This window comes from Ornithorhynchus anatinus, chromosome 1 (assembly GCF_004115215.2).
Source record: "Ornithorhynchus anatinus isolate Pmale09 chromosome 1, mOrnAna1.pri.v4, whole genome shotgun sequence".
NCBI lineage: Eukaryota > Metazoa > Chordata > Mammalia > Monotremata > Ornithorhynchidae > Ornithorhynchus > Ornithorhynchus anatinus.
Genome location: NC_041728.1, coordinates 35,433,743 through 35,460,609, shown reverse-complemented (window position 1 = coordinate 35,460,609; position 26,867 = coordinate 35,433,743). Strand labels below are relative to the sequence as shown.

The 26,867-nt window shown below is 43.9% G+C and overlaps 1 protein-coding gene across 3 annotated transcripts in view; it reads right to left on the bottom strand.

Annotated features, from left to right (window-relative positions):
* RGS6 (regulator of G protein signaling 6) overlaps window positions 1–26,867 on the bottom strand; it is a 386,017-nt gene that overhangs the window by 350,289 nt on the left and 8,861 nt on the right. For all 3 annotated transcript variants that reach the window (XM_039911550.1, XM_029073117.2, XM_029073256.2), the window contains exon 2: window positions 6,318–6,423. In XM_039911550.1, coding sequence (XP_039767484.1) covers window positions 6,318–6,401 — 84 coding nt within the window. In that variant the 5' untranslated portion in view covers window positions 6,402–6,423. The remainder of the gene's footprint in view (window positions 1–6,317; window positions 6,424–26,867) is intronic.

Here is a 26,867-nt window from a genome sequence, read left to right as displayed (position 1 = left end):
CTTAGCCTATCCTCCCTCCCCTCTGCATCACCTATGACTAACTTCATAATAATTCATAATAATTCTAGTATTTGTTAAACATGCACTACATGTCAAGCATTGTTCTAAGCGCTTGGATAGATAAAAGAGAATAAGGTTGGACACAGTCCCTGTCCCCCATTGACCTCAATCTAAGGAGTGAGAACAGAACAGTTATTGAATTCCTATTTTAAAGATGAGGATTGAACATTTCTAAGAACAGTGATACACACACAGTAAACACTCAAATACCATTGATGGTGTGAGGAAACTGCATCTCAGAGCATCAGTCATGAAAATGCCATTTCATGAGCACTTACTATGTTCAGAGCACTGTAATACATGCTTGGGAGAGTGCAATCCAACAGAAGTAGATATGTTCCCTTTCCATCATGAGTTTACAGTCTAGATAAGTAAAATAACTTGCCCAAGGTCACACAGCAAACCAGTGGTGGAGGCAGAATTAGAACCCAGCATCTCTGACTCCCAGGGTTGTGCTTTTTCCACTAGGTCACGCTGCTTCTCATCTCCCCACACTGTTCTCCCTCCCTTCTGCATCACCTATTCTTTTCAGTCTATACTTCCTAAGAACTGTGAAACTCACCTCCACATCACATTTATATATGCATTGTTACAACCCCTATCGGATTTATTTTCCAAATCATCTCCCCAGTACACTGTGAGTTCCTACAGGGTAAGATCTGTGCCTATCTCTACTGTACTCTTCAAAACCCTTTGAACAATGCTCCAAGCACAGTAAGTGTTCAATAAATACTGCAGATTGATGGAAATAACAAATAGAAGAAAACAAATGCTTAACTTCAGAAATTAATCTTCTGGATTTGAAGATTTAAACTTGGTTTAATGCTTTGGGATTCAGAATTAATGAACAAAAGTCACTTCTCAGGTGGAACAAAAGGGCAGAAACTTAAGTGTATTCTTCCATTATCCAGTGGCATTTTATAACGATCATTTATCACACTGGGACCGGGTAACTGAAGCAGACGTATACAGATTCTAAGGGTCTAAGCTCCAGTTTCAGGTAGATGAACCAACTTAACAGCGTTATAGTCTAGGTCTTAGAGCTGAACCCTGATTAAAGCAAATGATTGCAAGTTTAACCATATTTTTTGACAGCACAAGTACACCATATTTAATATTAATAGTAATAATAACAGTAATGGTATTCGTTTAACACTTACTATGTGCCAGGCACTGTACAAGCCTTGAGGTGGATACAAGCAAAAACTGATGGACAGTCCCTACCCCATGTCGGTCTCACATTCTCAATCCCCGTTTTATAGTTGAGGTATCTGAGGTCCAGAGACGTGAAGAGACACTTCCAAGGTCACACGGCAAACAAGTGGAGCTGTGAAAGTAAACTCAGTTCTTCTAAAATTTGGAGGTGGTGTTCTCACAAAGGCACACATTAAGGAAAACCAGCTCTATAGTACCTCACAATGGCCACCTCAGCCAAACTGTAAATTAGACTGTAAGCCCGTCAAATGGCAGGGACTGTCTCTATCTGTTGCCGACTTGTTCATTCCAAGCGCTTAGTACAGTGCTCTGCACATAGTAAGCGCTCAATAAATACTATTGAATGAATGAAAGTGGAGGGGTTGGGATTAGAACCCAGCGTGGCTTACTGGAAAGAGCACTGGCTTAAGAGTCAGAGGTCGTGGGTGCTAATCACTTATCAGCTATGTGACTTTGGGCAAGTCATTTAACCTCTCTGGGGCTTAGTTACCCTCTCTGGGGCTTAGTTACCTCATCTATAAAATGGGGATTAAGACCGTGAGCCCCACATGGGACAACCTGATGACCTTGTAGCTACCCCAGTGATTAGAACAGTGCTTGGCACGTAGTAAACACTTAAATACCATAGCTATTATTATTATTAACCCATGGCCCTATGACTCCCAGGCCCATGCTCTATCCTCTACACCATATAGAGTGTCATTTGTTAAGTGCTTACTATGTGCCTAGTATTCTATTAAGCGCTGCTATACATAAAAGCAAATCATTTCAGACACAGTACCCATCCCACTTGGGGATCACAGTCCAAGTAAGAAGGTAAACAGGCTAAGTTAAGTGATTTGCCCAAGGTCACACAACGGGGAATTGACAAAACCAAGGTTGGAACCCAGGTCCTCTGACTCCCTGGCCCATGCTCTTTCCACTAGGCCACAAGCCTTTTGTTTTTCGAGCAACAAGAATTGTAGGTCATTCAGAAACATGCCGCAGAAAATAGGGGACACTCACTGATCATCATTTTGCAAAAGAGTGGGATCATGATATTTTCCTCTAAACTGGGTATATGTATATATATATAATTATATGTGTGTGTGTGTGTGTATTTTAAACATAATATTTTATATTACATATTACTTTAAACAACCAAGAAATAGGGTTAGTCCCAGGCCCAATAAAACACAAATCAATTTATAGTAAACTGACATTTCTGACATCACAGCTTCCACTCATTGGTGAGATTCTGCAGGAAGGGCCAGTTTGATTGGGTTTTTGGTCAGTTCCTCTGTGTTTCCCAAAGGAGGAGGCCATGACTTACCTCAGGACTGGTTAGCAGGATGGTCGTGGCCTGCACCAGGCTGTGTCACTGGGGTCATCACCATATCCATTTGGTTGGCATCGGTGGCCAGAAATTGGGATCATGAGTCCTCTGTTGACATTTCACTCACTCCTTAATTTCCCTCCCATTCTCCACTCATTCCTCTGCCCTTCTCTTATTTTATTTTTCCTTTCTAATGGTATTTGCTAAGCGCTTACTATATGCCAGTCACTGTAACTAAGCATTGAGGTAGATTCAAGCTAATTCAGTTGGAAACAACCCCTTTCCCACATGAGGCTCACAGGCTTCATCCCCGTTTTACTGACGAGGGAACTGAGGCAGAGACAATTAAGGTGTCTTGCCCGAGGCCTCACAGCCAACAAGTGGCAGAGCCTGGATTAGACCCAGACTGACTTCTGACTTCCAGGTCCGTGGTCTACCCAAACCCTGTCCTCTCCGGGACTCTCCTCACTGTTAACTGCACCACCATCCTTCCTGTCTCACAAGCCCATAACCTGGGTGTGATCTTTGACTCCTCTCTCTCATTCAACCCACATATTCAATCTGTCACCAAATCCTGTCAGTTCCACCTTCACAACATCAATACAATCTGCCCTTTTCTCTCCATCCAAACTGCTACCACATTAATATAATCACTCATTTTACCCTGCCTAGATAACCACATCAGCCTCCTTGCTGACCTCCCAACCTCCTGCCTCCCCTCGCTCCAGTCCAAACTGCATTTCACTGCTCAGATCATCTTTCTACAGAAACGTTCAGGACTTGTCACCCCCCTCCTCAAAAACCTCCAGTGGTTGCCTCTCCACCTCCATATCAAACAAAAACTCCTCAAGTACCACACCACCTCGCCCTCTCCTACCTCAACCTCACTTCTCTCCTACAACCCAGCCCACGCACTTGGCTTGACTGGTGCTAACCTTCTCACTGTGCCTCTGTCTTGCCTGTCTCGCCGCCGGCCCCTGGCCTCTGTCCTGCCTCTGGCCTGTAATGCCCTCCCTCCTCAAATCCACCAATTACTCTCCCCCCATTCAAAGCCTTACTGAAAGCACATCTCCAAGAGGCCTTCCCAGACTAAGCCCCACTTTTCCTCATCTCCCATTCCCTTCTGCATCACCCTGACTTAATCCCTTTGCTCTTCCCGCCCCCACCCCCCCACTGCCCCACAGCACCTTATGTATATATCTGTGATTTTATTAATTTTGATGTCTTTATATTGATGCTTGCCTCTCCTCCTCTAACCTATGAACTCGTTGTGGGCACAGACTGACACAGTTTATTGCCAGATTGTATTTTCCCAAGTGCTTAGTATAGCACTCTGCAGACAGTAAGCGCTTAATAAATACGATTGAATGAATGAATATCCTCTAGGCCACGCTGCTGCTTCTCTTCGATGCTCTACCCGCTCTGAAAAAAACTCTCATGTCCAGCTTTGTGCCTTTAAACTTATCATTAACCTTAAACTTGCTAAACTCTTCACAACCATAAAAATTCTTACTTTAGATGAACTACAAAAGAGTTTCAAAGTCTGTCTCAAGCCTTTAGACTTTTCTAACATTTTGGCTTAAGTAAAAAAAAAAAAATATGTCCATACATTCCCGAGATTATTTTCTCTTTTGTATTGACTTCCCCTGCAGTATATGATACACAGAAATCCTTTTCATTTGTGAATCAATATCTCTTATTAAGTCCCCTCTCTATTTTAAACATATCAACTTGATAGTTATAGCTAATTTACTGTATCCTATCAGATTCAAAAGGCATGAACTAGATTTTCCTCAGGGTGGACATTAAAAAGCTTCTAATCATTCCTCAAAAAGGGATCCTACAGGCTTATGGTTCTATTTTTGGACTCGCATTTCCCAAGAGAAGAGTGTCAGTCCGCATATATCAAACAGTAAGGGGAAGTCATCTGGGTCCCTGCCCCAGAGCATTAATACTGGCTGCATCATGTTTCTTTAATGGCATTTGTTAAGCACTTACTACTTGCCAGGCACTGTACTAAGCATTGGGTAGATACAAGCTCATCAGTTTTGACACAGTCCATGTCCCAGTCTTCAGCCCCATTTAACAGATGAGGGAACAGAGGCCCAGAGAAGTGAAGTGATTTGCCTGAGGTCACATAGCAGATGAGTGGTGGAGCTGGGATTTGAACCCAAGCCCAGGCTCCATGATGCTTCTCTAACTTCTTCCACTCATGGCTAGTCATATTGAGGGAAAAGACTGTCAGAGGCGAAACTGGGAGAAATGGAGGAAGATGGAAAGTAGGTTCTGGATGGGGGAAATTGCAGCAGGAGTGTCCTACCTCACCTAGACTGAGATCTGTCAAGTCTTCTCTGCCACACAATATGCCTCAAGTGTATATGCCAACCCAAGAAAGCTCAGCACTGTTTAACAGAACCTCTATTGTCTGGGCCAAGGAATGAAAACTGAAGTAACCTTCCCCAGGCACAGAGAAACAGCATTAATCTTCACATCAAGTACATCTTCCAAGGTTACTGAGTGGACGGGTGGTTGAACCGTCACTCAGACCCTTCTGCCTTGCAGCTGCAGGCTCCATCCATCAAGCCACACCGCTTCTCTAGCGTCTTCCAGTGACATCACATTGAGGGTAACAGAATCAGAAAGAGAGAGAGAGTTGTGGATGGGGCATGTGTCTGTTTATTGTTGTAGTGTACTTTTCCAAGCACTCAGTACAGTGCTCAGCACACATTAAGTGCTCAAAGATACAACTGAATGAATGAAGCAGGGGAAGATGGAAAGTAGGATTTGGACTGGGTAATGAAAACAATAACCACCCACTTCACCTGGTCTAAGATAAATAAGTATGGTATTTATTAAGCGCTGCTTATGTGATAAACACTCTAAGTGCTGGGGCAGATACAAGATAATCAGGTTGGACACAGTGTCTATCCTGCATGGGGCTCATAGTCTTAATCCATATTTAACAGATGAGTTAACTGAGGCCCAAAAAAGTGAAGTCACTTGCCCAAGGTCACAGAGCAGACTTGTGGCGAGGCCGGGATTAGAGCCAAAGTCCTTCTGTCTCCCAAACCCGGGATCTAACCACTAAGCCACACTGCTCCTCCAGGACAAGTCTTCTCTGCTGTTCCACATGCCTCTATTAAGTTATACTAGAGTATAATATAATGCCTCAAATTAGACGAGAAGCAGTGTGGCCTCATGGATAGAGCATGGGCCTGGCAATCTGAAGGACCTGGGTTCTAATCCCGTCTCCACCACTTATTTGCTGTGTGACCTCAGGCAAATCACTTCACTTCTCTGTGGCTCCTTTCCCTCATCTAGAAAATGGGGATGAAGACTGTGAGCTCCATGTGGGTCAGGGATTGTGTCCAACCTGATTAGCTGAGATCTAACTCAGCGCTTAGAACAGTGCCCGTACATAGAAAATGCTTAACAAATATCATAAAAATGTGTATGTGCAAATAGGTGACTGTCAACACTGCTAAACTGAACCACTAAGTCTGAGGAAGGGACAGAAAGCTTAATCAAGCTTTCTCACAATGTAGACAACTAACAATCACATGGTATCAACATCAGTCTTCACACAGGTTTGCTTTCTGCATACTTTGAGAGGAAAAAATTGTCACCTATTGACAAGCATTGTGACACTGCAGTAGCCAGCCCTTGTGCGCTTCCAACCACCTCAACCCCCCACAAATATTTGGAGTTGAACCGAAGCGTGCCTTACTTTTCTGTAGACGATCATATTTGGCGAATTCTCCTCTGGATCGGCAATGCCCAGAGCACTTTGGCCGGTGGACCCCTGGGCCATCTTGAAGCAATCGTAATTCACACTAGAAGGACAGAAATGACATCCAATAGGTAAAAGGGAGCAAAGAAACACTTCAAGCACAAATGACATGGATGGGTCCATTTTGAGGGGGAAGTCAAGAAGAAGGGTAGGGGGAGGACTCCAGAGCTTGATTATGAGGTTGAGTTACCAATATGTCCCTGGCAACTCCTACACAAAGGTGAATCAGTGTGACCTGGTGGAGTGCACACAGGCCTGGGAGTCAGAAGGACCCGAGTTCTAATGCCAGCTCTGCCACTTGTCTGCTGTGTGACCTTGGGCAAGTTACTTCAGTTATTCTCTGGGCCTCAGTTCCCTTACCTGGAAAGTGGTTAGTACAGAGCTCTGCACATAATAAAGTCTCATGGCATAGTGGAAGCAGTCTAGCACAGTGAATAGAGCACGGGACTGGGAGTCAGAAGATCATGGGTTCTAATCCTGGTTCCACCATTCGTTTGCTGTGTGGGCTTGGGCAAGTCACCTCACTTCTCTGAGCCTCACTTACCTCATCTGTAAAATGGGGACTAAGACTGTGAGCCCTGTGTGGGACAGGGACTGGGTTCCTGATTGGCTATGGGCCTGGCACATAGTAAGTGCTTAACAAATACCATAATAATTTTTATTAAATAACGTGGGCAGAGGAAGAGACTGACATTAGTACAAATACTTCCATCACACATGCAAGAGGAGAATCTTAATTCAACGGTATAGCAAATTCATATTATACAAAAATAAAATTGCTCTTAATTGGGTTTTATCTGTACACTAAAGACCATACTTTCATTTGCTATATTGAATATTATTTTTCTTTAGTACATAAATGACTATTTGAAGAAGACTCATTCCATTCAATTACTTCTGTAACTTCACACTACTTTATTTCCACAGAAACAGAACCTCCTCTTGCCCCTAAAACATTTTTTCTTGGAAATCGCACAGACACCTCAAATTTAACATCTAAAACCAACCTCTCATCTTTCCTCCTAAATCAACTTCACTTCTACACCTCAGTCAATCACATAACCATCCTCCTCATCCCAGAAGCCTTGGATTCTACAGAAACACCCTGGGCATGTCACCCCCCCTCCTCAAAAATCTTCCATGGTTGTCTATCAACCTTCATATGAAGAAAAAACTCCTCACTCTTGGCTTCCAAGCTCTCCATCCCCTTGCCCCCTCCTACCTCACCTCCCTTCTCTCCTTCTACAGCCCACCCCTTACACTCTGCTCCTCTGCCGCTCACCTCCTCACTGTGCCTCATTCTCTCCTGTCCCATCGACCTCTGGCCCACATCCTACCTCTGGCCTCTAATGCCCTCCCTCCTCATATCCACCAAATTAGCTCACTCCCCACCTTCAAAGCCATACTGAAAGCTCATCTCCTCCAGGAGGCCTTCCCAGACTGAGCCCCCCTTTTCCTCTGCTCCTCCTCCCCTCCCCATGGCCCCTTCTCCCTCCCTTTTGCTCTATCCCTCTCTCCACCCCACAACACATATATTTGTACATGTTTATTATTCTATTTATTTTTTTAGATGTGAAGCAGTGTGGCTCAGTGGAAAGAGCATGGGCTTTGGAGTCAGAGGTCATGAGTTCAAATCCCAGCTCTGCCACTTGTCAGCTGTGTGACTGTCGGCAAGTCACTTAACTTCCCTGGGCCTCAGTTACCTCATCTGTAAAATGAGGATTAAGACTGTGAACCCCATGTGGGACAACCTGATTCCCCTGTGTCTCCCCCAGCGCTTAGAACAGTGCTCTGCACATAGTAAGCGCTTAACAAATACCAACATTATTATAATTCTGTTTATTTATTCTGATACTATTGATGCCTGTCTACTTGTTTTGTGTCTGTCTCCCCCATTCTAGACTGTGAGCCCGTTGTTGGGTAGAGAATGTCTCTGTTGCCCAACTGTACTTTCCAACCACTTAGTACAGTGCTCTACACCCAGTAAGTGCTCAATAAATACGACTGAATGAATTTCTTGCTGTCTTTCAACTCTCACATATAATCTACTGCTAAATTTTATATTTTAAATTACTTATATTAACCACTATCGATCCTTCTAGAATGTAAGCTCTTTACGGGCAGGGAATGTGTCTGTTAATTCTGTTGTATTATACTCAATACACCATGAGATGCAACATGGTATAGTGGATAGAGCACAAGGCTGGGAGTCAGAAGGACACGGGTTCTAATCCGAGCTCTACCACTTGTCTGTTGTGTGATTTCAGGTGAGTCGCTTCATTTCTCTGTGCCTCAGTTACCTCATCAGTAAAAAATGGGGATTAAGAGTGTGAGCCCCATGTGGGACAGGGACTGTATCCAGCCTGAGGAACTTGTATCTACCCCAGCGCTTAGAACAGTCCTTGGCACATAGCACTTAACAAGTACCATAATATTATTCTCCCAAGTCCTTTGTACACAGCTCTGCACATATTAAGTGCTCATTCAATCATATTTATTGAACGCTTACTGTGTGCAAAGCACTAAGTACTTGAGAGAGTACAATATAAATTGACACCTTCCGTGCCCACAGCTTGTTCACAGTCTAGAAGGGGAAACGCATTAATATAAATAAATTACAGATATATACATATGTGCTGTGGGGATGTGAGGGAGGATGAATGAAGGAGCAAATAAGAGCAGTGCAGAAGAGAGTGGGAGAAGAGAGGAGGGCTTAGTCAGGGAAGGCTTCTTGGAGGACATGTGCCTTCAATAAGGCTTTGAAGTGGGGGAGAGCAATTATCTGTCTCAGGCACACAAAAAATGCCATCATTTAATTGAACAGCATGCACATGTAAAGAGATGGAGTACGACTCAAACATGAAGCTGCCCGTGAAGAGGATGTATCCATAAATGCACCCATGAGAAAAAAATCTCTTGCATATTTAGTCCTTGGTAATACAGTAGCACTTAGTTCCCTTCCATTCAGGTGGGAATTTTCTCAGGCGCTTACTATGTGCCAGACATTGCACTGAGGGCAGGGTGGATACAAGCAAATCATGTTGGACACAGTCTGTCCCCCGTGGGGCTCACAGTCTCCATCCCCATTTTACAGATGAGGTAACTTAAGCCCAGAGAAGTGAAGTGACTCGCCCAAGGTCACACAGCAGAAGCAGACAAGTGGTGGAGCCGGGCTTAGAACCCATGACCTTCTGACTCCCAGGCCCGTGCTCTATCCACTTGGCCATGCTGCTTCTGGTTAGACACAGTCCCTATCCCACATGGGGCTTGCTCTCCTATCCCCATTTTACAGCGGAGATAACTGATGCCCAGAGAAGTTAAGTGACTTGCTCAAGGTCACACAGTTTACATAAATCAGAGCCGGGATTAGAAGCCAGGTCCTTATGACTCCCAGGCCCATGCTTTATCAAATAAGCCATGCTGCTTCTCAAATCAATCTGCTGCTCAGATCATCTTTCTACAGAAATGTTCAGGACATGTCACTCCCCTCCTCAAAAATCTCCAAGGGTTGCTTGTCCTCCTCAGTATCAAAAGAAAAGCTCCTCCCCATTGGCTTTAAAGCCCTCCACTGCCTTGTCTCCTCCTACCTCACCCCGCTTCTCTCCTTCTACAACCCAGCCCACACACTTTACTCCTTTGGTGCTAACCTTCTCACTGTACCTCCATCTCCCTTTCTCTCGCCGCTGTCACCTGGCCCATGTCCCACTTCCAGCCTGGAACTCCTTCCCTCCTCAAATCCACCAATTACTCTCCCCTCCCTTCAAAGCCTTACTCAAAGCACATCTCCTCCAAGAGGCCTTCCCTGATTAAGCTCCACTTTTCCTCATCTCCAACTCCCTTCTGCATCACCCTGACTTGCTCCCTTTGCTCTTTCCACCTCCCCCGCCCCACAGCACCTTATGTATATATGTCAATTTTTAAATTTATATTTATGTCTGTTTATTTGTAATGATGTCTTTCTCCCCCACTGTAGACTGTGAGCTCACTGTGGACAGGGATTGTCACTTTTGATTGCTATATTGTACTTTCCCAAGGGCTTAGTATACTGCTCTGCACACTGAAAGTGCTTAATAAAAATGATGGAATGAGCCAATTAATATTTTTTGAGAGCTTACTAAGTGCAGAGCACTGCACTAAGCACTTGGTAGAGTACAATACAACGGAGACTATAACTGAAAGGTGAAAGACAGCAAGGATTCATAGATAATGACAAAAATATAGGCTATTGGAGAGATGGGAAGGATGCTGTGTTGTCAAATGTAGTGAGAAGATTAGATGGAGGAAAGGACTTAGGAGGAAAGAGGAGGAGTTCAGTTTGACAATTTCATTCATTTATTCAATCATATTTATTGAGCACTTACTGTGCGCAGAGCACTGTATTAAATGCTTGGGAGAGTACAATACAACAATAAACAGACACATTCCCTGCCTACAGAGCTTACAGTCTAGAGTAGGGGAAGACAGACATCAATACAAATAAGTAAATGACAGATATGAACATAAGTGCTTGGGGGCTGGGGATGGGGGGAGAAAGGGGGAAGAACCAAGGGAGCAAATCAGGATGATGCAGAAGGGAGTGGGAGAAAAGGAAAGGAGCAGCTTAGGCTGGGAAGGCCTCTTGAAGGAGATGTGTCTTCAATAAGGCTTTGAAGCAGGGAGAGAGTCACTGTTTGAGTTTGAAGAGCCAACAAGATGGTCACATGGAAGTTTCACCTAGGGAAGAGGAAATGTGAGACTGCCAAGTGGTAGGAGAGAAGGATCAAGGAAAGGGAGATGGTTGTGAGAGGTCTTTGCATAAAGGTGGTAGCTGAAGCCAAAAGGAATACCCAAAGGAAGAATGAAAAAGTGACAAAGAGTGAGAAAATCGCAAACAAATAGGGAACCAAGAACAGGTCTTATAATTAGTGGATGAGTGGAGGAAAAGACTGAAAAAGAGCAATGAGGGGGAAAGGGGGAAAACCATCAGAAGAGGCTCTCCCTTCTAAACTGTGAGTCCCATGTGGAGTAGGGATTGTCTCTATCTGTTGCCAAATTGTACTTTCCAAGCATTTAGTACAGTGCTCTGCAAACAGTAAGTGCTCAATAAATATGATTGAATGAATGAATCTGATTAACTTGTAACTACCCACTCTCTTTCTACATCCCAGCCTGCACACTTCACTCCCCTAGTGCTAACCTTCTCCCTGTGCTTCCATCTCATCTATCTCATCGCCGATCCCTTGCCCACGTCCTGCCTCTGGTGTGGAATGTCCTCCCTCCTCAAATCCCATAGACAATTACTCTCCCCCCGCTTCCAAGCCTTACTGAAGACACATCTCCTCCAAGAGGCTTTCCCTAAGCCCTCCTTTCCTCTTCTCCCTCTCCCTTCTGTGTCACTATGACTTGCTTCCTTAAACCATTCCCTTACCAGCCCCGCAGCACTTATGTAAATATCTGTGATTTATTTATATTAACATTTCTCTCCCCTATCTAGACTGTAAACTCATTGTGGACATGTATCTGTCATATTGTTCTATTGTACACTCCCACATGCTTATTACAGTTCCCTGCACTAAGCACTCAAATATTACTGAATGACTTCCCCAATGCTCGGTACAGTGCTTGGCACATAGTCGGAGCTTAACAAAAACCACTATTATTATTATTATGATTAACAACTAAATCAGTGTACCCAAGATAAGGTAATGTTATCAGGAGAAGGGAGTTGTCCACAACGTTAAAGGCAGCTGAGAGGTCAGGAGGGATTGGGAATGAGGAGAAGCCACTAGATTTGGCAAGGAGGAGAATTACTGGTGCCCTTGGACAGTTCTACTCAGTGAAGACAACTGGGGATAAAAAAAAAAAGAAACGAAAAACAAGCTGTCGAATATCCCAAGGGAGTTTATAAGGAAGAAAGTGGAGGCTGTGGGTATATTCAACCCATTCCAGGAATTTGGGCAGGTATAGAAGCAGGGAATCAATGGTATTGATAATAATAATATTGGTATTTGTTAAGGGCTTACTATGTGCCAAGCATTGTTCTAAGTGCTGGGGTAGATGCAGGGTAATCAAGTTGTCCCACATGGGGCTCAGAGTCTTAATACCCATTTTACAGATGAAGTAACTGAGGCACAGAGAAGTGAAGTGGCTTGCCCAAGGTCACACAGCAGATAAGTGGCAGAGCCAGGATTAGAACCCACATCCTCTGACTCCGAAGCCTGGGCTCTTTCCACTAAGCCAAGCTGCTGTGTGCTGAGCATTGTAATAAGCAACTGGGAGAGAACAACATAAGAGTTGGTGGGCATTTTCCCTGATCACAAGCAATGGGGCAGTGGCTGGATCCCAAATATCAATTTCCCATTAAGCTGGAAGACCATTCAATCAAGATCAATTAACCAAACTATGATGACCTCCTATATTTGGGGATTTAATCTAATTTTTTTATGAATTTATTGTTAGTATTACTGAATAAGCTTATTTACTGAAAAGAAAAATATTAAATTTCAAATATCAAAACTAACCTTAACTTCTCCCTAACCCCATTCCATAAATTGAAAAGCAGTGTCACCTAATGAATGGAGCCCAGCCCCGGGAATCAGAAGGACATGGGTTCTAATCCTGGCCCAGCCACATTTTTTTAAGGGTATTTGTTAAGCGCTTACTATGTGTTAAACACTGTTTTAAGTGCTGGGGTAGATACAAGATAATCAGGTCAGACACAGTCCCTGTCCTGCATGGGGCTCATGGTCTAAGTAGGCAGGAGAACAGGTATTTAATCCTCATTCTACAGTTGTCATAACTGAGGTCCAGAGAAGTGAAGTGACTTGCCCAAGGTCACAAAACAATTAGCAGAGCTGGGATTATAACGTAGGTCCTCCTGACTGTCCACTAGGCCACTAGTTTTCACATGTCTGCTTTGGAACCTTGGACAAGTCACTTAACTTCTCTGTGCCTCAGTTTCCTCAACTGTAAAACAGAGATTAAATACCTGTTCTCCCTCCTACTTCGACTTTGAGCCCCATGCAGGACAGGGACTCTGTTCTGCCTAACATATAGCTAGCGCTTAAATACCAGCAATCTTTTTTAAAAATGGTATCCACCCCAGGGTTTAGAACAGGACCTGACATATAGTAAGCACTTAAATACCACTATTATTATGATTAATAGTCTAATTCCCAAGGTTCTAAATATTGACCAACATGCCAAACCCCACTCCCTACATAAGCCTTCCAACAGACTAGCCCTGTTGGCTAGGGCCTCAAGCTTTTGGGCCACCTCAACTGATCTGATTGGCTTCCTGCTATGATAGGCAAGGAACGTGTCCACTAGTTCTGTTGTACTGCACTCTCCAAAGTGCTGGATACAGCACTCTGCGCAGAGTAGGAGCTCAAATGCCAACTGCTTGATTTGGCTTTCTCATTGGAGGACAGGGAAATAATTATCACATTTGCTTTGACAGTATGCATTTTTCAGGACTCTTGAATGAAACAATTGTAAGTTTTCTGTCTTCATAACACACAGTCGTGGCAGATGGATTAAACAGATAAGATCCTTTTAGTCCAACATTTTTAATTTGCAGCTAAGTAGGTCCTGTGGATTGTTTGACTTTCTCAATTGGCTCATTTTAGAAGTTGGGGAATTTTTCCACATAGTGTATTCATTTATCTTTGCTTGCTTAAGCACCCTTCCCTTCATTCTACTAAGATTCCGTAGACATTTTTTTCTGGCAACGGCAACACCAACTCCCAGACCTGTGTTCTATCCACAAGGCAACACTGCTTCTCTCCATTTTCCTGAGCTGAGGATGTGGCACGTGGAAAGGAGTAGAATCAAATAACTTCATTTACTTTCTTATGGAATTTGTTAAGCTCTTACTATGTATCAAATACTTTCCTAAGTGCTGGGGAAGGTACAAGTTAATCAGATCAGACACAGTCCCTGTCCTGCATGGGGCTCACTGTCTAAGTAAGAGGGAAAACAGGTGCCCCCATTTTACAGTTGAGGAGACTGAGGCACAGAGAAGTTAAGGGACTTGCTCACAGTCACACAGAAGGCACCTGGCAGAGAGAGGATGAGAACCCAGGTCCTCTGACTCCCAGGCCCATGCTCTCTTCACTAGATCATCTGTAAAATGGGGATTAAGAATGTGAGCCTCATGTGGGACAGGAACTGTATCCACCCCATTTATCTTCTATCTACCCCAGAGCTTAGTACAGCACCTGGCACATAGTAAGCACTTAACAAATGCCACAGTTATTATTATTAATACTAGTTCACGCTGCTTCTGTTGTAGCCATTAGATGCTTATTTCATCTTAAGTAACCAGGAGGTTCAGTAACTTTTTAAAAATGTCAACTGAGAAATCTGTAGTCAGGTAATATCCCACCAGCTGTTAAACACACATCCTTCTGCACCAATGTTACACACTCAGTATTCTATTGCAATATGTCAATTCTACCCAGACTGACATTTACCTAGATGATATGAAACTTCTTTTCCATTACACGAGTTAAGCTCTTGCCCCCACCTCACAAGTTTACCTAAAAGGAAAGCCAAAGGGCCGGACGAATAAACACTTTCCTGGAAAGGGGTTTAATTAAACGGCAGAAACGCAATCCTTCTGAGACGGCAGGGTAGAAGAAACACGTCCTTGATGTATTACCTCAACACAGAAACAAACACGCCACATCATTGTGAATGTGTCAATAACTCTTTTTAAATGGTACTTGTTAAGTGCTTAGTACATGCCTGTCACTGTACTAAGCGCTGAGGTAATGATACAAGTAATCACGTTGAGCCCAATCCCTGTCCCACACAGGCCCACAGTCTTCATCCCCATTTTACAAATGAGGGAACTGAGGCATGGAGAAGTAAAGTGACTTGACCGAGGTCATGCATGAGAAGTGGCGGAGTCAGGATTAGAACCCAGGTCCTTCTGAGTCCCAGGCCTATGCCATATCCACTAGACCATGCTGCTTCTCACTGACGTCACATCCAGGCTGTAAGTTTAGCTGCTTACAAAGGTGTGTTACTTCCAGGAAAGGCTTCACATTTTGCCCAATGGCCCCCCATTCCAAATGATATCATTACCTTATGTGCACAGACAATGGATTGCAATGACACCATACCTAACTTCTGACAGAAGTTCATCCAATCGTATTTATTGAGCCCTTACCCTGTGCAGAGCACTGTACTAAGCACTTGGGAGAACGCAACATAAGAGTTTCCGGCTCATGACAAGCTTCCAGCCAATCAATCAGTGGAATCTGAGAGCTCACTTTGAACAGAGCACTATGCTAAACACTTGGGAGAGTTCAATCAAACAGATTTGGGAGACACATTCCCTGTCCACAGTGAGCTTAAAGCCTAGAATGTGAGCTCCAAGCCCATTTAATCCTAGGGTGTCTTTCCAAGGGGAAACCTAACAATAATAATAATAATAATAATGGTATTTTGTTTAGCACTTACTATGTGCCAAGCATTTTTCTAAGCAACAGGGTCAATACAAACTAATCAGGTTAGACAATGTCCCTGTCCCACAAGGCGTTTCACAGTTTTCATCCCCATTTTCCAGATGAGGGAACTGCGGCTCAGAGATGTGAAGTGACTTGCCAAAGGTCCTACAGCAGACATGTGGCAGAGCTGGGATGAAAACCCAGGTCCCTCTGACTCCCAGGCCTGGGCTGTAGCCACCAGTCCATGCTGCCCAGGGCAAGCCCACTGGGTTAAAACTAGGGAGTCAGGCAGAGCGATTAAGGACTCTATTTCAGGTAGAAGCAATATCCTCTAACGGAAGTCAAAGAGATCCCCAGAATCTTCCTCCTCCTCCCATTGCACATCTGAATCACAATTCTTCTGGATCCTCTGGTGTGTCTTCTCCACCCCCAGTTCCACAGCACTTACTTATCTAATCAATTTATTTAATACCTTTCTCTCCCTCTAGTCTATAAACTTCTTGTGGGCAAGGAACGGGTCGGCTAACTCCACTGGACTGTTCTCTCCCAAGTGCTTAGTACAGTGCTCTGCCCCCAGTAAACCCTCAGTAAATACCCCTGACTGATTTTCAAGCCCAAGTAGGCTCAATGCACCAAAGTCATCCACCTCCCCCTTAGACTGTGTGAGTTCTTTGTGGGACTGGGACTGTGTCCGACTTGAATACCTTGTAGGTCGTTGGTAGAGTGCTTTTTCTTGATGGTATTTATTAAGCGCTCACTCTGCTTAGCTCACTTTGCTAAGCACTGGGCTTGGCAAATCCTAAGTGCTTAACTGATACCACATTTATCATGCAGAGATACTGCATTCCATTTCCATGTCCCTTCTGATACAGGTACCTCTTCAAGACTTGGGGGGTAGAAGTGGGGAGAAGGGGTCGGAGAGGCAGAGGAGAGGGGCAGAGTTGGCAAAAACTAAAAAGCATTGAGTACAGGAGTGTTGGGATGATGGCAGGGAGGCTATGACCTGAGGAGAAGAAAATGGAGCTGAGCATCTCTCTGCTGCTCTGTGCCTCAGTTACCTCATCTGTAAAATGGGGATTGCGACTGAGCCCCCCATGGGACAGGGACTGTGTCCAGCCAAATTTGCTTGTATCTACCCCATCGCTTAGTATAGTGCCTGGCACACAGTAAGCGCTTAACAGATTCCAATAATTAGTATTATTATTCTCTTTGAAGATAGTGGAAACCAGTAGACATAACGTTTGGATGTTCAAATGACTCACCGGACACCTTTTTTTTTAAAAAAAAAAAAGAGGCAGAGCCAGGATGAGAGCCCAGGTCCTTCTGAATCTCCCCTTTGCAACCAACCGACCACCACTCTCCCCATTTCAAAAGCACTTTTGAAAATATATCCTCAATTGGGCTTCCCCATTTAAATTTCTAATCTCCCCACTTTATATTCTAACATTCACTTTGGCATATACATATCACCACCGAAGCACTGTCAACATATAGAATTGGTTCCTGGCAAGGATATAGATGTAAAGACCATATTTACTCACATAATTGTCTCATCCCAGTTTTTTAGAAGGAAATAGTAATAATAATAATGATGGTATTTGTTAAGCGCTTACTCTTTGTTGAGCACTAAGCGCTGGGGTAGATGCTAGGTTATCAGGTTGTCCCACGTGCAGCTCACAGTGTTAATACCCATTTTACAGATGAGGTAACTGAGGCATAGAGAAGTTAAGTGATTTGGCCAAGGTCACACAGCTGACAAGTGGCAGAGCTGGGATTCGAACTCACGATCTCTGACTCCCATGCCCTTTCCACAATGCTTCTGATTTTTTTGTTCCACATAATCATAAGCAGCAATAATGATGGGTTCCAGAAGAGGAGAAAGGCAAGAATATGGTAATGCAACAGAGATGAGCTCATCCTGGGAGATAGTTTCATTTTGGAAACGGGCACACTCCAAAGGAGGAAAAGGAGAAAAGAATATGAGGGTTCATTTGTTTACTGCCCATTGTAAGCAACACTTGGGAAAAATACAACTGAAGAGAGAATTCTCAAGTGTCCACTTCTCTTCCTCCCTTTATTTCTAGACTTAGTTACTTATGACCTACATAAACTTCTCCACTCCTGGTTTAATAGTCTAAAAATTATGCCAAAAAGTGAAGCAATTATATAAATTCAGTAGAGAAATAAAGACTGTGGTAACCGTTTAGCGTTTACTATGTGCCAAGCACTGTACTAAACCCTGAAGCTGTTTCAAGAACATCAGGTCAGCCACAGTCTCCCCCAACTTGGGACGCGTGGATCCCCATTCTATAGATGAGGAAACTGAAGCACAGAGAAGTCACGTGACTTGTTCAAGGTCACACAGTAGGCAAGTGGCAGAGCCAGGATAGGACCCATGTCCTCTGTCTCTCAGGCCTGTATTCTTTCCATGGGTTTCTCAGGGATTTGGATAAATTCAAGGATGGGAGGTTCATCATGGGTTGCTAAGAGAAAATTTGATGATGTTAGATAGTTGATCCTCTTAACGATTAGGTCGGATGTCAAGGAAGGCAGCCATTATACTAATACCCTGAGAATTCCAGGATCATCGAAGAGGCTGCCTAGATACTGAACTGCCCCTGAAATGTCATTTCCTTGGTTTCTAAATTCTTGTGTCGAGTAAGGCAAATGTATCTTGAGAGAAGAGACCAATGAATTTCGTAAATATAATTCTAATGCTAATTAATACTTCTGGCTAGATAACATCCTCTGTCGATAGGCATGACAAGGGTTGACTTGTTCCCTGGATAATTCCCCATCAATACATACCTGGCCTGACAGGAAACCACTTAGATAATTAAAATGACAGGAGAGGAACAACAAAAACTAAATGAGTTCATTTGAATCCAATGAGTCTCCAATAGGTCTAAATTGATGTTTTCTCTCAACTACATTAAATCTCTCCAGAATGCAGCTGAAAATTAGAAGAATATTCGAACATCATGTATGGACTAGAATAAAATCGTGAAAATGAGCTCAGTAGAATCAACACACCAACATAATTATGAAATGTTTACCCCACTGGGATTTAAATGACTATGATGATGTCAGAGATGAGACTGGGAGAACAGCAGAGAAAAATGGAAGCTGTTGTCACTGACTCTAGAGAATGACAGGTAGATTTTTTGTGTGTGCTTTTTTATGGTACTTATTAAGCACTTACTATGAGCCAGACACTGAGCTAAGTACTGGGGCAGATGCAAGCTAATCAGGTTGGACGCAGTCTTTGTCCCACCTGAGGCTTTGTGTCTTAATCCCCATTTTATATATGAGGCACAGAGCAGTGAAATGACTTTCCCAAGGCCACTTAGCAGACAAGTGGCAGAGTCAGAATTAGAATCCAGGCATGTCATCTATCCACTAGGCCACATTGCTTCTCTACTTTGAGAGACTGAAAGAAAAGAAGCCAAAACTAGCAGCAGAAACAAAGGAAGAGGGGGGGATCCATTAGAGAGAGTGAAGTGTCTCACGTGGTTCTAAAAATCCAAAGAAACTGCAAATCCAACTTCTTGTGGAATACATTTCACTAAAATCCAAGAACCTCCAGCCATCCTCCCCAGCTCCATCCATTCTAAATGTAGGACATTACGTCTGAATACAAAACAAGCAGCAGCATGGCCTCGTGGCTAGAGCACGGGTTTGGGAGTCAGAGTTAGTCAGTCCGCCCCTTGTCTGCTGTGTGATCTTCATTCAGTCGTGTTTACTGAGCACTTACTGTTTGCAGAGCACTGTACTAAGCACTTGGGAAGGTACAATATAACAATAAACAGCCACATTCCCTGCCAAAATGACTGAGCAAGTCACTTCTCTGTGCCTCATTTTCCTCATTTGAAAACTGAAATTAAATATCTGCCCTCCCTCCTATTTAGACAGTGTCAGATCTGCATAACTCTGAGTTTTGTACTCTCCCAAGTGTTCAGTATAGTGTTCTGCACTTTGGAAGCACCCAATATATAACAATGAATGAATTAATTAATTTAATGGATATTCCCCAGCACTTACTACAGTGCTTGGTTAATGGTATGTACTTAAATACCACAATTACTATTAACAGGGCATCTGAAAGGAGTCGTGACAATCTCTCAGTGGCCTAATGAAATCAGTCCGCGTGACTCGGTGGCTATTTAATTCCAAGCATTGGAAGAGAAGAAGAAATGGGCATCATACTTTCGGTAGCATCAGTGCTGGAAGAGGTAAAGTGAGAGAGCTCTGTATAGGGAATCGGTAGCACTCCAAAACCGGTCTCTCCAAAGTGGCCCAGTTTAGCCACTGAGTTTTGTAAAGGCTTAGCTCCTATGAATACCCAATATTCAATTCCTTTAGCCGAGAAGCAGAATGGCTTAGTCGATAGAGCACAGGCCTGGGAGTCAGAAGGACCTGGGTTCTAATTCTGACTCTGCCACATGCCTGCTGTATGACCTCAGGCAAGTCGCTTCACTTCTCTGGGTACCTCATTGAGAAAACGGGGATTAAGAGCGTGAGCCCCATATGGGACAGGGACTGTGTCTACTCCGATTTCTTTGCAGCTACCGCAGTGCTTAGGACAGTGCTTGGCAAATAGTAGAGGCTTAACAAGTACCATTATTCAGACAGCCAAAGCTTGATCATCCAAACTCCCTTGGAAGAATCCTCACCAGTGATGTGTGGAAAAGTATGGAAGAAAAACACTGGCTCAAGCAGAGTATCCTACAGGTCTGGAGATTGGCAGTTGGAATTTGCTGACAAGTGGATGTTAGGCTTCGTATCAAATTGAAGATTTACAAAGCAAGTTCAGCTGAAGTGACTGATTTGTGCAGAGCCATAGAGTGAGGGGGTGTTGGGTGAGAAAGAAAAAAAGAAAAGAAAGAGCAACAGAGTTAGTGAGGCGGAAAAGGCGAAGAGGAAGAGGTCAGTCAGTTAATTGTATTTATTGAGGATTCACTGAGTGCAGAGCAGTGTACTAATAAGTGCTTGGGAGAGAACAATATAACATTAAACAGACACACTCCCTGCCCATAGTGAGCTTAAAGTCTATAGGTGGGTACAGGAGAAGGGGAAGATAATAATAAAGCATATACTATTACTATAACAGTAGTAATATAATAATGATAATGATGATAATTGTGGTATTTTAAGCTCTAGGTGCCAAGCACTGTACTAAATGCTGGGGTAGATTTAAACTATTCAGATTGGCCACAGTCCATGTCCCACATGGGGCTCTTGGTTTTCATCCCCCATTTTACGGAGGAGGGAACTGAGGCACAGAGAAGTGAAGTGTCTTGTTTGCTCAAGGTCACAAGGTGGGCAAGTGGCAGAGGCAAGATTAGAACCCAGGTCCTTTTGACACCCAGCCCCGGGCTCTAGCCAATAGCCCATGCTGCTTCTCAATTCGGGGGGCTTAGAGGAAGCTCCCCTACTTGCTGTTTGTGGGGGACAAGTATCAAATGGCATTAGTTTATCTCCCTCAGCAAGACTTTTCAATGCAGCTTCCCACATTTCCTGAAACTTTAAGTTTTGAAGAACAGGGGAAGATTTACCCACACAAAAAGGGGACAGAGATAACAGGGAAACAGTAATTCCAAAGACTACGGCAAAACCTCATTTTGTCAAGAGTTCCAGTCCACCTAGAGAAGCAGCATGAAAAGAGCATAGGCCTGGGAGTCAAAGGATCTGGGTTCTAATCCTGACTTTTCCACTTATCGGCTGAGACCCTTTTTTTAAATGGTATTTGTTAAATGTTTACTAGGTCATTCAATCATATTTATTGAGCAGTTACTGTGTGCACAGCACTGTACTAAGTGCTTAGGAAAGTAAAGTACAGCAAGAGAGAAAATCCCTGCCCTCAAGAAGCTCAACTTCTAGAGGTGTCAGGTGGATTAGAGACAAGTTAATCCAGTCAGACACAGCCCCTGTCTTACTTGGAGTTCGCAGGCAATAAAAGAAGGGAGAAAAGATATTGCATTCCCGTTTCACAGCTGAGGAAACAAGAAGTGACTTGCCCAAGGTCATAAAGCAGGCAATTGAAGGAACCCTGAATTAGAATCTAGACCCTTGCTTTAGGCCTTGCTGCTTCCTTAAATCTTCCCTTGACTTTTCTGGGCCTCAGTTATCTGCTATCTGTAAATTGGAGATGAAGACTATGAGCTCCATGTGGGACAGAAACTGTGTCCCACCTGATTATCTTGTTCCTATCCCAGTGCTTAGTTTAGTGCCTGGAACATAATAAGCACTTTACAGATACCATATAAAAAACTTTAACAGAAAGTAGCAAGATCTATGACACTCATCTGCCCACTTCCTGGTGGAATTCCTAACCGGAAAAGAAACAGTTAAGTGACTGGTAGCAGCATCGGAAAACCGAGAAATCCTGGGAAACACAAAGCTAATTCAACTTTATGCACAGAGACCCTCACATTGGTGAATTTCCCAAGAATGATCGTTTTAAAGAAGCTTACAGCGATTATTTCCATTTTCAACTCTACAGAGGCTCGATTTCTGCATTCCTGTGAACAGGGGAGTGAGGAGGGAGGATGGAATGAGGTCCTGAGAGAATGGGGCTCAGCTCAGATTCACTTTCCCAGTCACCCTTTGCCTCACAAAAGACTCCAATCCTTGAACAAAGCCGGAAAATATTTTCTGCTTCCCCTCCCGCTTCCTTGCAGTTTTCCCAGACTCTGTTCCTATCCGCTTCTACAAAACCAACTGAAACTCAATTAGCCTTGTAAAGGAAGGAAAACATTTCTATATTTTCCATAGCATCTCCTAAAACTGATCCTTTCCTTTTTTTTTTTTTTTAGAAAACAGTGGCATTTGTTAAGCACTATGTGCTAAGCATTGTGCTTGCCCTTGGATTGGCTCCCTTTACTTACTCCACCCTCAGCCCCACATCACTTATGTTCCTATCTGTAATTTTAAATGTCTGTCCTCCCCTCTAGACTATAAGCTCCCTATGGGCAGGGAACCTGCCTACCTACTCTGTGATATTATGCTCCGTCAAGCACTTAGTAATAATAATAATAATATTTATGGTATTTGTTAAATGCTTACTATGTGCTGAGCACTGTTCTAAGCGCTGGGGTAGAAACAGGGCAGTCAGATCGTCTCATGTGGGGCTCACTTTTTTTTTTAATCCCCATTTTTACAGATGACATAACTGAGGCACAGAGAAGTTAAGTGGCTTGCCCAAGGTCACACAGCAGACAAGTGGCGGAGCTGGGATTAGAACCCACGACCTCTGACTCCCAAGCCCGTGCTCTTTCCACTAAGCTATGCTGCTAGTACAGTGCTTTGCACACAATACGAGCTCAAATATCATTTATTGACTGACATAAGCACCGGGGTCCCTACAAGCTCATCAGGTTGGATAGACTCCACATCTCCCTTTAGGCTCACAGTCTTAATCCCCATTCTACAGGCACAGAGAAGTGACTTAAGTCACACAGCAGACAAGTGGGGGAGGCGGGATTGGAACCCAGGTCCTCTAACTCTCAGGCCCTCTTCCTAATACTGTACCTTCCCATTTCCCCTCCCAGAAACCACCCCAGACTCTTGCACTAGCATCCAAACTGCTCAGCTCATCTCCTGCAGTTTTTGATATCCCTTTCCCCAGAGTTTCTGCGTCTGGAAGTGTAAGTTCTCTACGGGGAGAGATCATGTCTACCAATTCCAGCTAAGAAGCAGCCTGGCCTAGTGGATAGAGCCCAGGCCTGGGAGTCAGAAGGATTTCCACTTGTCTGCTTGTGTGATCTTGGGCTGGTCACTTCACTTTTCTATGCTCGGTCACCTCATCTGTAAAATGTGGATGAAGACTGTGAGCTCCCTGTGGGACAAAGACTGTGTCTAACCTCAAAAGCTTGCATCCACCTCAGTGCTTAGTACAGTGCTTGGCACATAATGAGCACATAAATGCTATAAAAAACCCTCCACTGTACTCTCCTAAATACTTACTACAGTGCTCTGCCCAAAGTGAGCACTGTGTAGAAACTTGATCGACTGAAGGAAAACAGATTGTCTGCCGCCCTAAGAAGTAGGCTACAGTGGGTGCTGGGGAGAATAGAGGGAAGACACAAAATAAAGCCCTGGCATGGGCATCTGCAGCATGGCCTAGTCCACAAAACCCGGGCCTGGGAGACAGAAGGATCTGGGTTCTAATCCCAGCTCCGCCACGGGTCTGCTGTGTGACCTTGGGCAAGTCACTTCACTTCTCTGGGCCCCAGGTACCTCATCTGTAACATGGAGACTAAGACTATGAGCCCCTTGCGGGTCAGAGACTGTGTCCAACCCAATTTGCTTGTATCCCCCTAGGGCTTAGTACAGTGCCTAGCACATAAGCAGCACTTTAATGCCACAATTATTATTATCATTATGATGACGAATGATTGAGGGACCTCAGTTGGTGATTTGGGAGAGACACATTGTATATAGTCACACGGTCTTACAGTCATATTTATTGAACACTTACTGTGTGCAGGGCACTGTATTAAGCACTTGGGAGAAGACAATAGAACAATCAATCAGAGCTTTTGGGAGTCCGGTCAGAGAAGGGGGTGGGAGGGGAACATCTCAAACCAATTTTTTCTCCCCCCACGACTGTAAGCTCCTCGTGGACAGGGAAAGCGTCTTCCAGCTTTGCTATCTTGTACTTTCCCCAGTGCTTAGAACGGGTTTCTGTACACCATAAATGCTCAAATATCATCGGTTGGCTGATTTTTAAATTAGAGAAATCCAAAAAGCAAAAGTTGTCTCAAAATCACTCCTCTCCAAGGGAATCTTCTCATTGTGGGTAGGGAACTTGTCTACCAATTCTGTTGTATTGTGCTTTGCACACAATAATCATTAATAGTAAAAATTATGATATTATTTAGTAAGTGCTTACTCTGTGCCAAGGACTGTTTCAAGCACTGGGGTAGATGCAAGGTAATCAGGTTGGACACAAACCCTGTCCCACATGGGGCTCAGCCTCAATCCCCATTTTACAGCTGAGGTAATTCAAGCACAGAGAAGTGAAGTGACTTGCCCAGGGTCACACAGCAGACAAACGGTGGAGCCAGGATTTGACCCTACAACCTCTGACTCCCAAGCCCGTGCTCTTGCCACTAGGCCATGCTCCTGAACAATAAGTGCTCAATAAATACCACTGATGACAATTACCTAATGCACCTCGGTTGTGTCATTCACCAATGTCTTGCCAGCCCCTGAATAAAGAGCTGACTCTATTAAAAGTTATTTACATTTAGCAAACCTCTTGTGTCTGCAGCATCCTTCCAAAAAATCAATCGTATTTATTGAGCGCTTACTGTGTGCGGAGCAATCTACTAAGTGCTTGGGAGAGTCCAATATAACAGAGTTGGTAGACACTTTCCCTGCCCATAATGACCCATTTTGCATTAGCACATAATGCAGTAAAACAATTTATCAGATATCATAGTCAGATTCCCTGAAGTACAGCACCAATAGATGCCCGCAAGCCTTTTTTCAACTCATAAAGCCGCTTAAGTTGACAGAACCTCCACTAGACAGTAAGTTCTTCATGGGCAGGGAATGTGTCTGTTATTTTGCTTTGTCGTACTCTTCCAAGTGCTGAGTACAGTGTCTTGCACACAGTAAGTGCTCACATAATACGACTGATATATCTTCTAAGATAAAGCCCTGTAGACTGTAAGCTTGTTATGGGCAGGGAGCATGCCTATTGCTGCTGTACTGGACTCAACAAGTACTTAGTACAGTGCTCTGCACTCAGTAAACGCTCAATAAATACGATTGATATATCTTCTAAGATACAGCCCTCTAGGCTATAAGCTTATGGACAGGGAACGTGTGTGGTAATTGTCATACTGGACTCTTCCAAGTGTATAATACAATGCCTTGAAAACAGTAAATGCTCAATAAATACAACTGATTCATACATCTAAGATACAGCCTTCTAGACTGTAAGTTTGCTGTGAGCAGGGAATGTGTCTGCTCTATTGTATGCTCCCAAGTGCTTAGTACAGTGCTCTGCACATAGTATGTGCTCAATAAATACCACTTATTAAGAACAGAAAGCCCCCACCCCCCAAATACAGAAGAGCATTCCTTGTCAGCTCCTCTTTCTGCCTTGACCTTTTTTTTTAGAAGCAGCGTGGCTTAGTGGAAAGTGCATGGCTTGGGAGTCAGAGGTCGTGGGTTCTGATCCCATCTCTGCTGCTTGTCAGCTGTGTGACTTTGGGCAAGTCACTTAATTTCTCTGTGCCTCATTTACCTCAACCGTAAAATGGGGATTATTCATTCATTCAATAGTATTTATTGAGCGCTTACTATGTGCAGAGCACTGTACTAAGCGCTTGGGATGAACAAGTCGGCAACAGATAGAGACAGTCCCTGCCGTTTGACGGGCTTACAGTCTAATCGGGGGAGACGGACAGACGAGAACAATGGCAATAAACAGTGTCAAGGGGAAGAACATCTCGTAAAAACAATGGCAACTAAATAGAATCGAGGCAATGTACAATTCATTAACAAAATAAATAGGGTAACGAAAATATATACAGTTGAGCGGACGAGTACAGTGCTGTGGGGATGGGAAGGGAGAGGTGGAGGAGCAGAGGGAAAAGGGGAAAATGAGGCTTTAGCTGCGGAGAGGTAAAGGGGGGATGGCAGAGGGAGTAGAGGGGGAAGAGGAGCTCAGTCTGGGAACGCCTTTTGGAGGAGGTGATTTTTAAGTAGGGGATTAGAACTGTGAGCCCAACCTGGGACAACCTGATAAGCTTGCATCTCCCCCAGTGTTTAGAACAGTGCTTGGCCAATACCATCATTATTATTACCCCTAGAAACTTAGGGATATGAGCAGTTAGTTAAAAATAGGCAGTACCAAGCCAGGTTCCACTGGGTATTTGTGAGTTCAGAGGGCTTCTGACACTCTCGACCACTGATCCAGTAAGGGGAATTGATCAACAACCCTGGACAGAGGAAAAAACATTTCTCAACCATCAGTCCAAGAATTCCCATTCATCCAACACTCTGGACACAGAAAACAAATATTTTTCCTCAACCATGG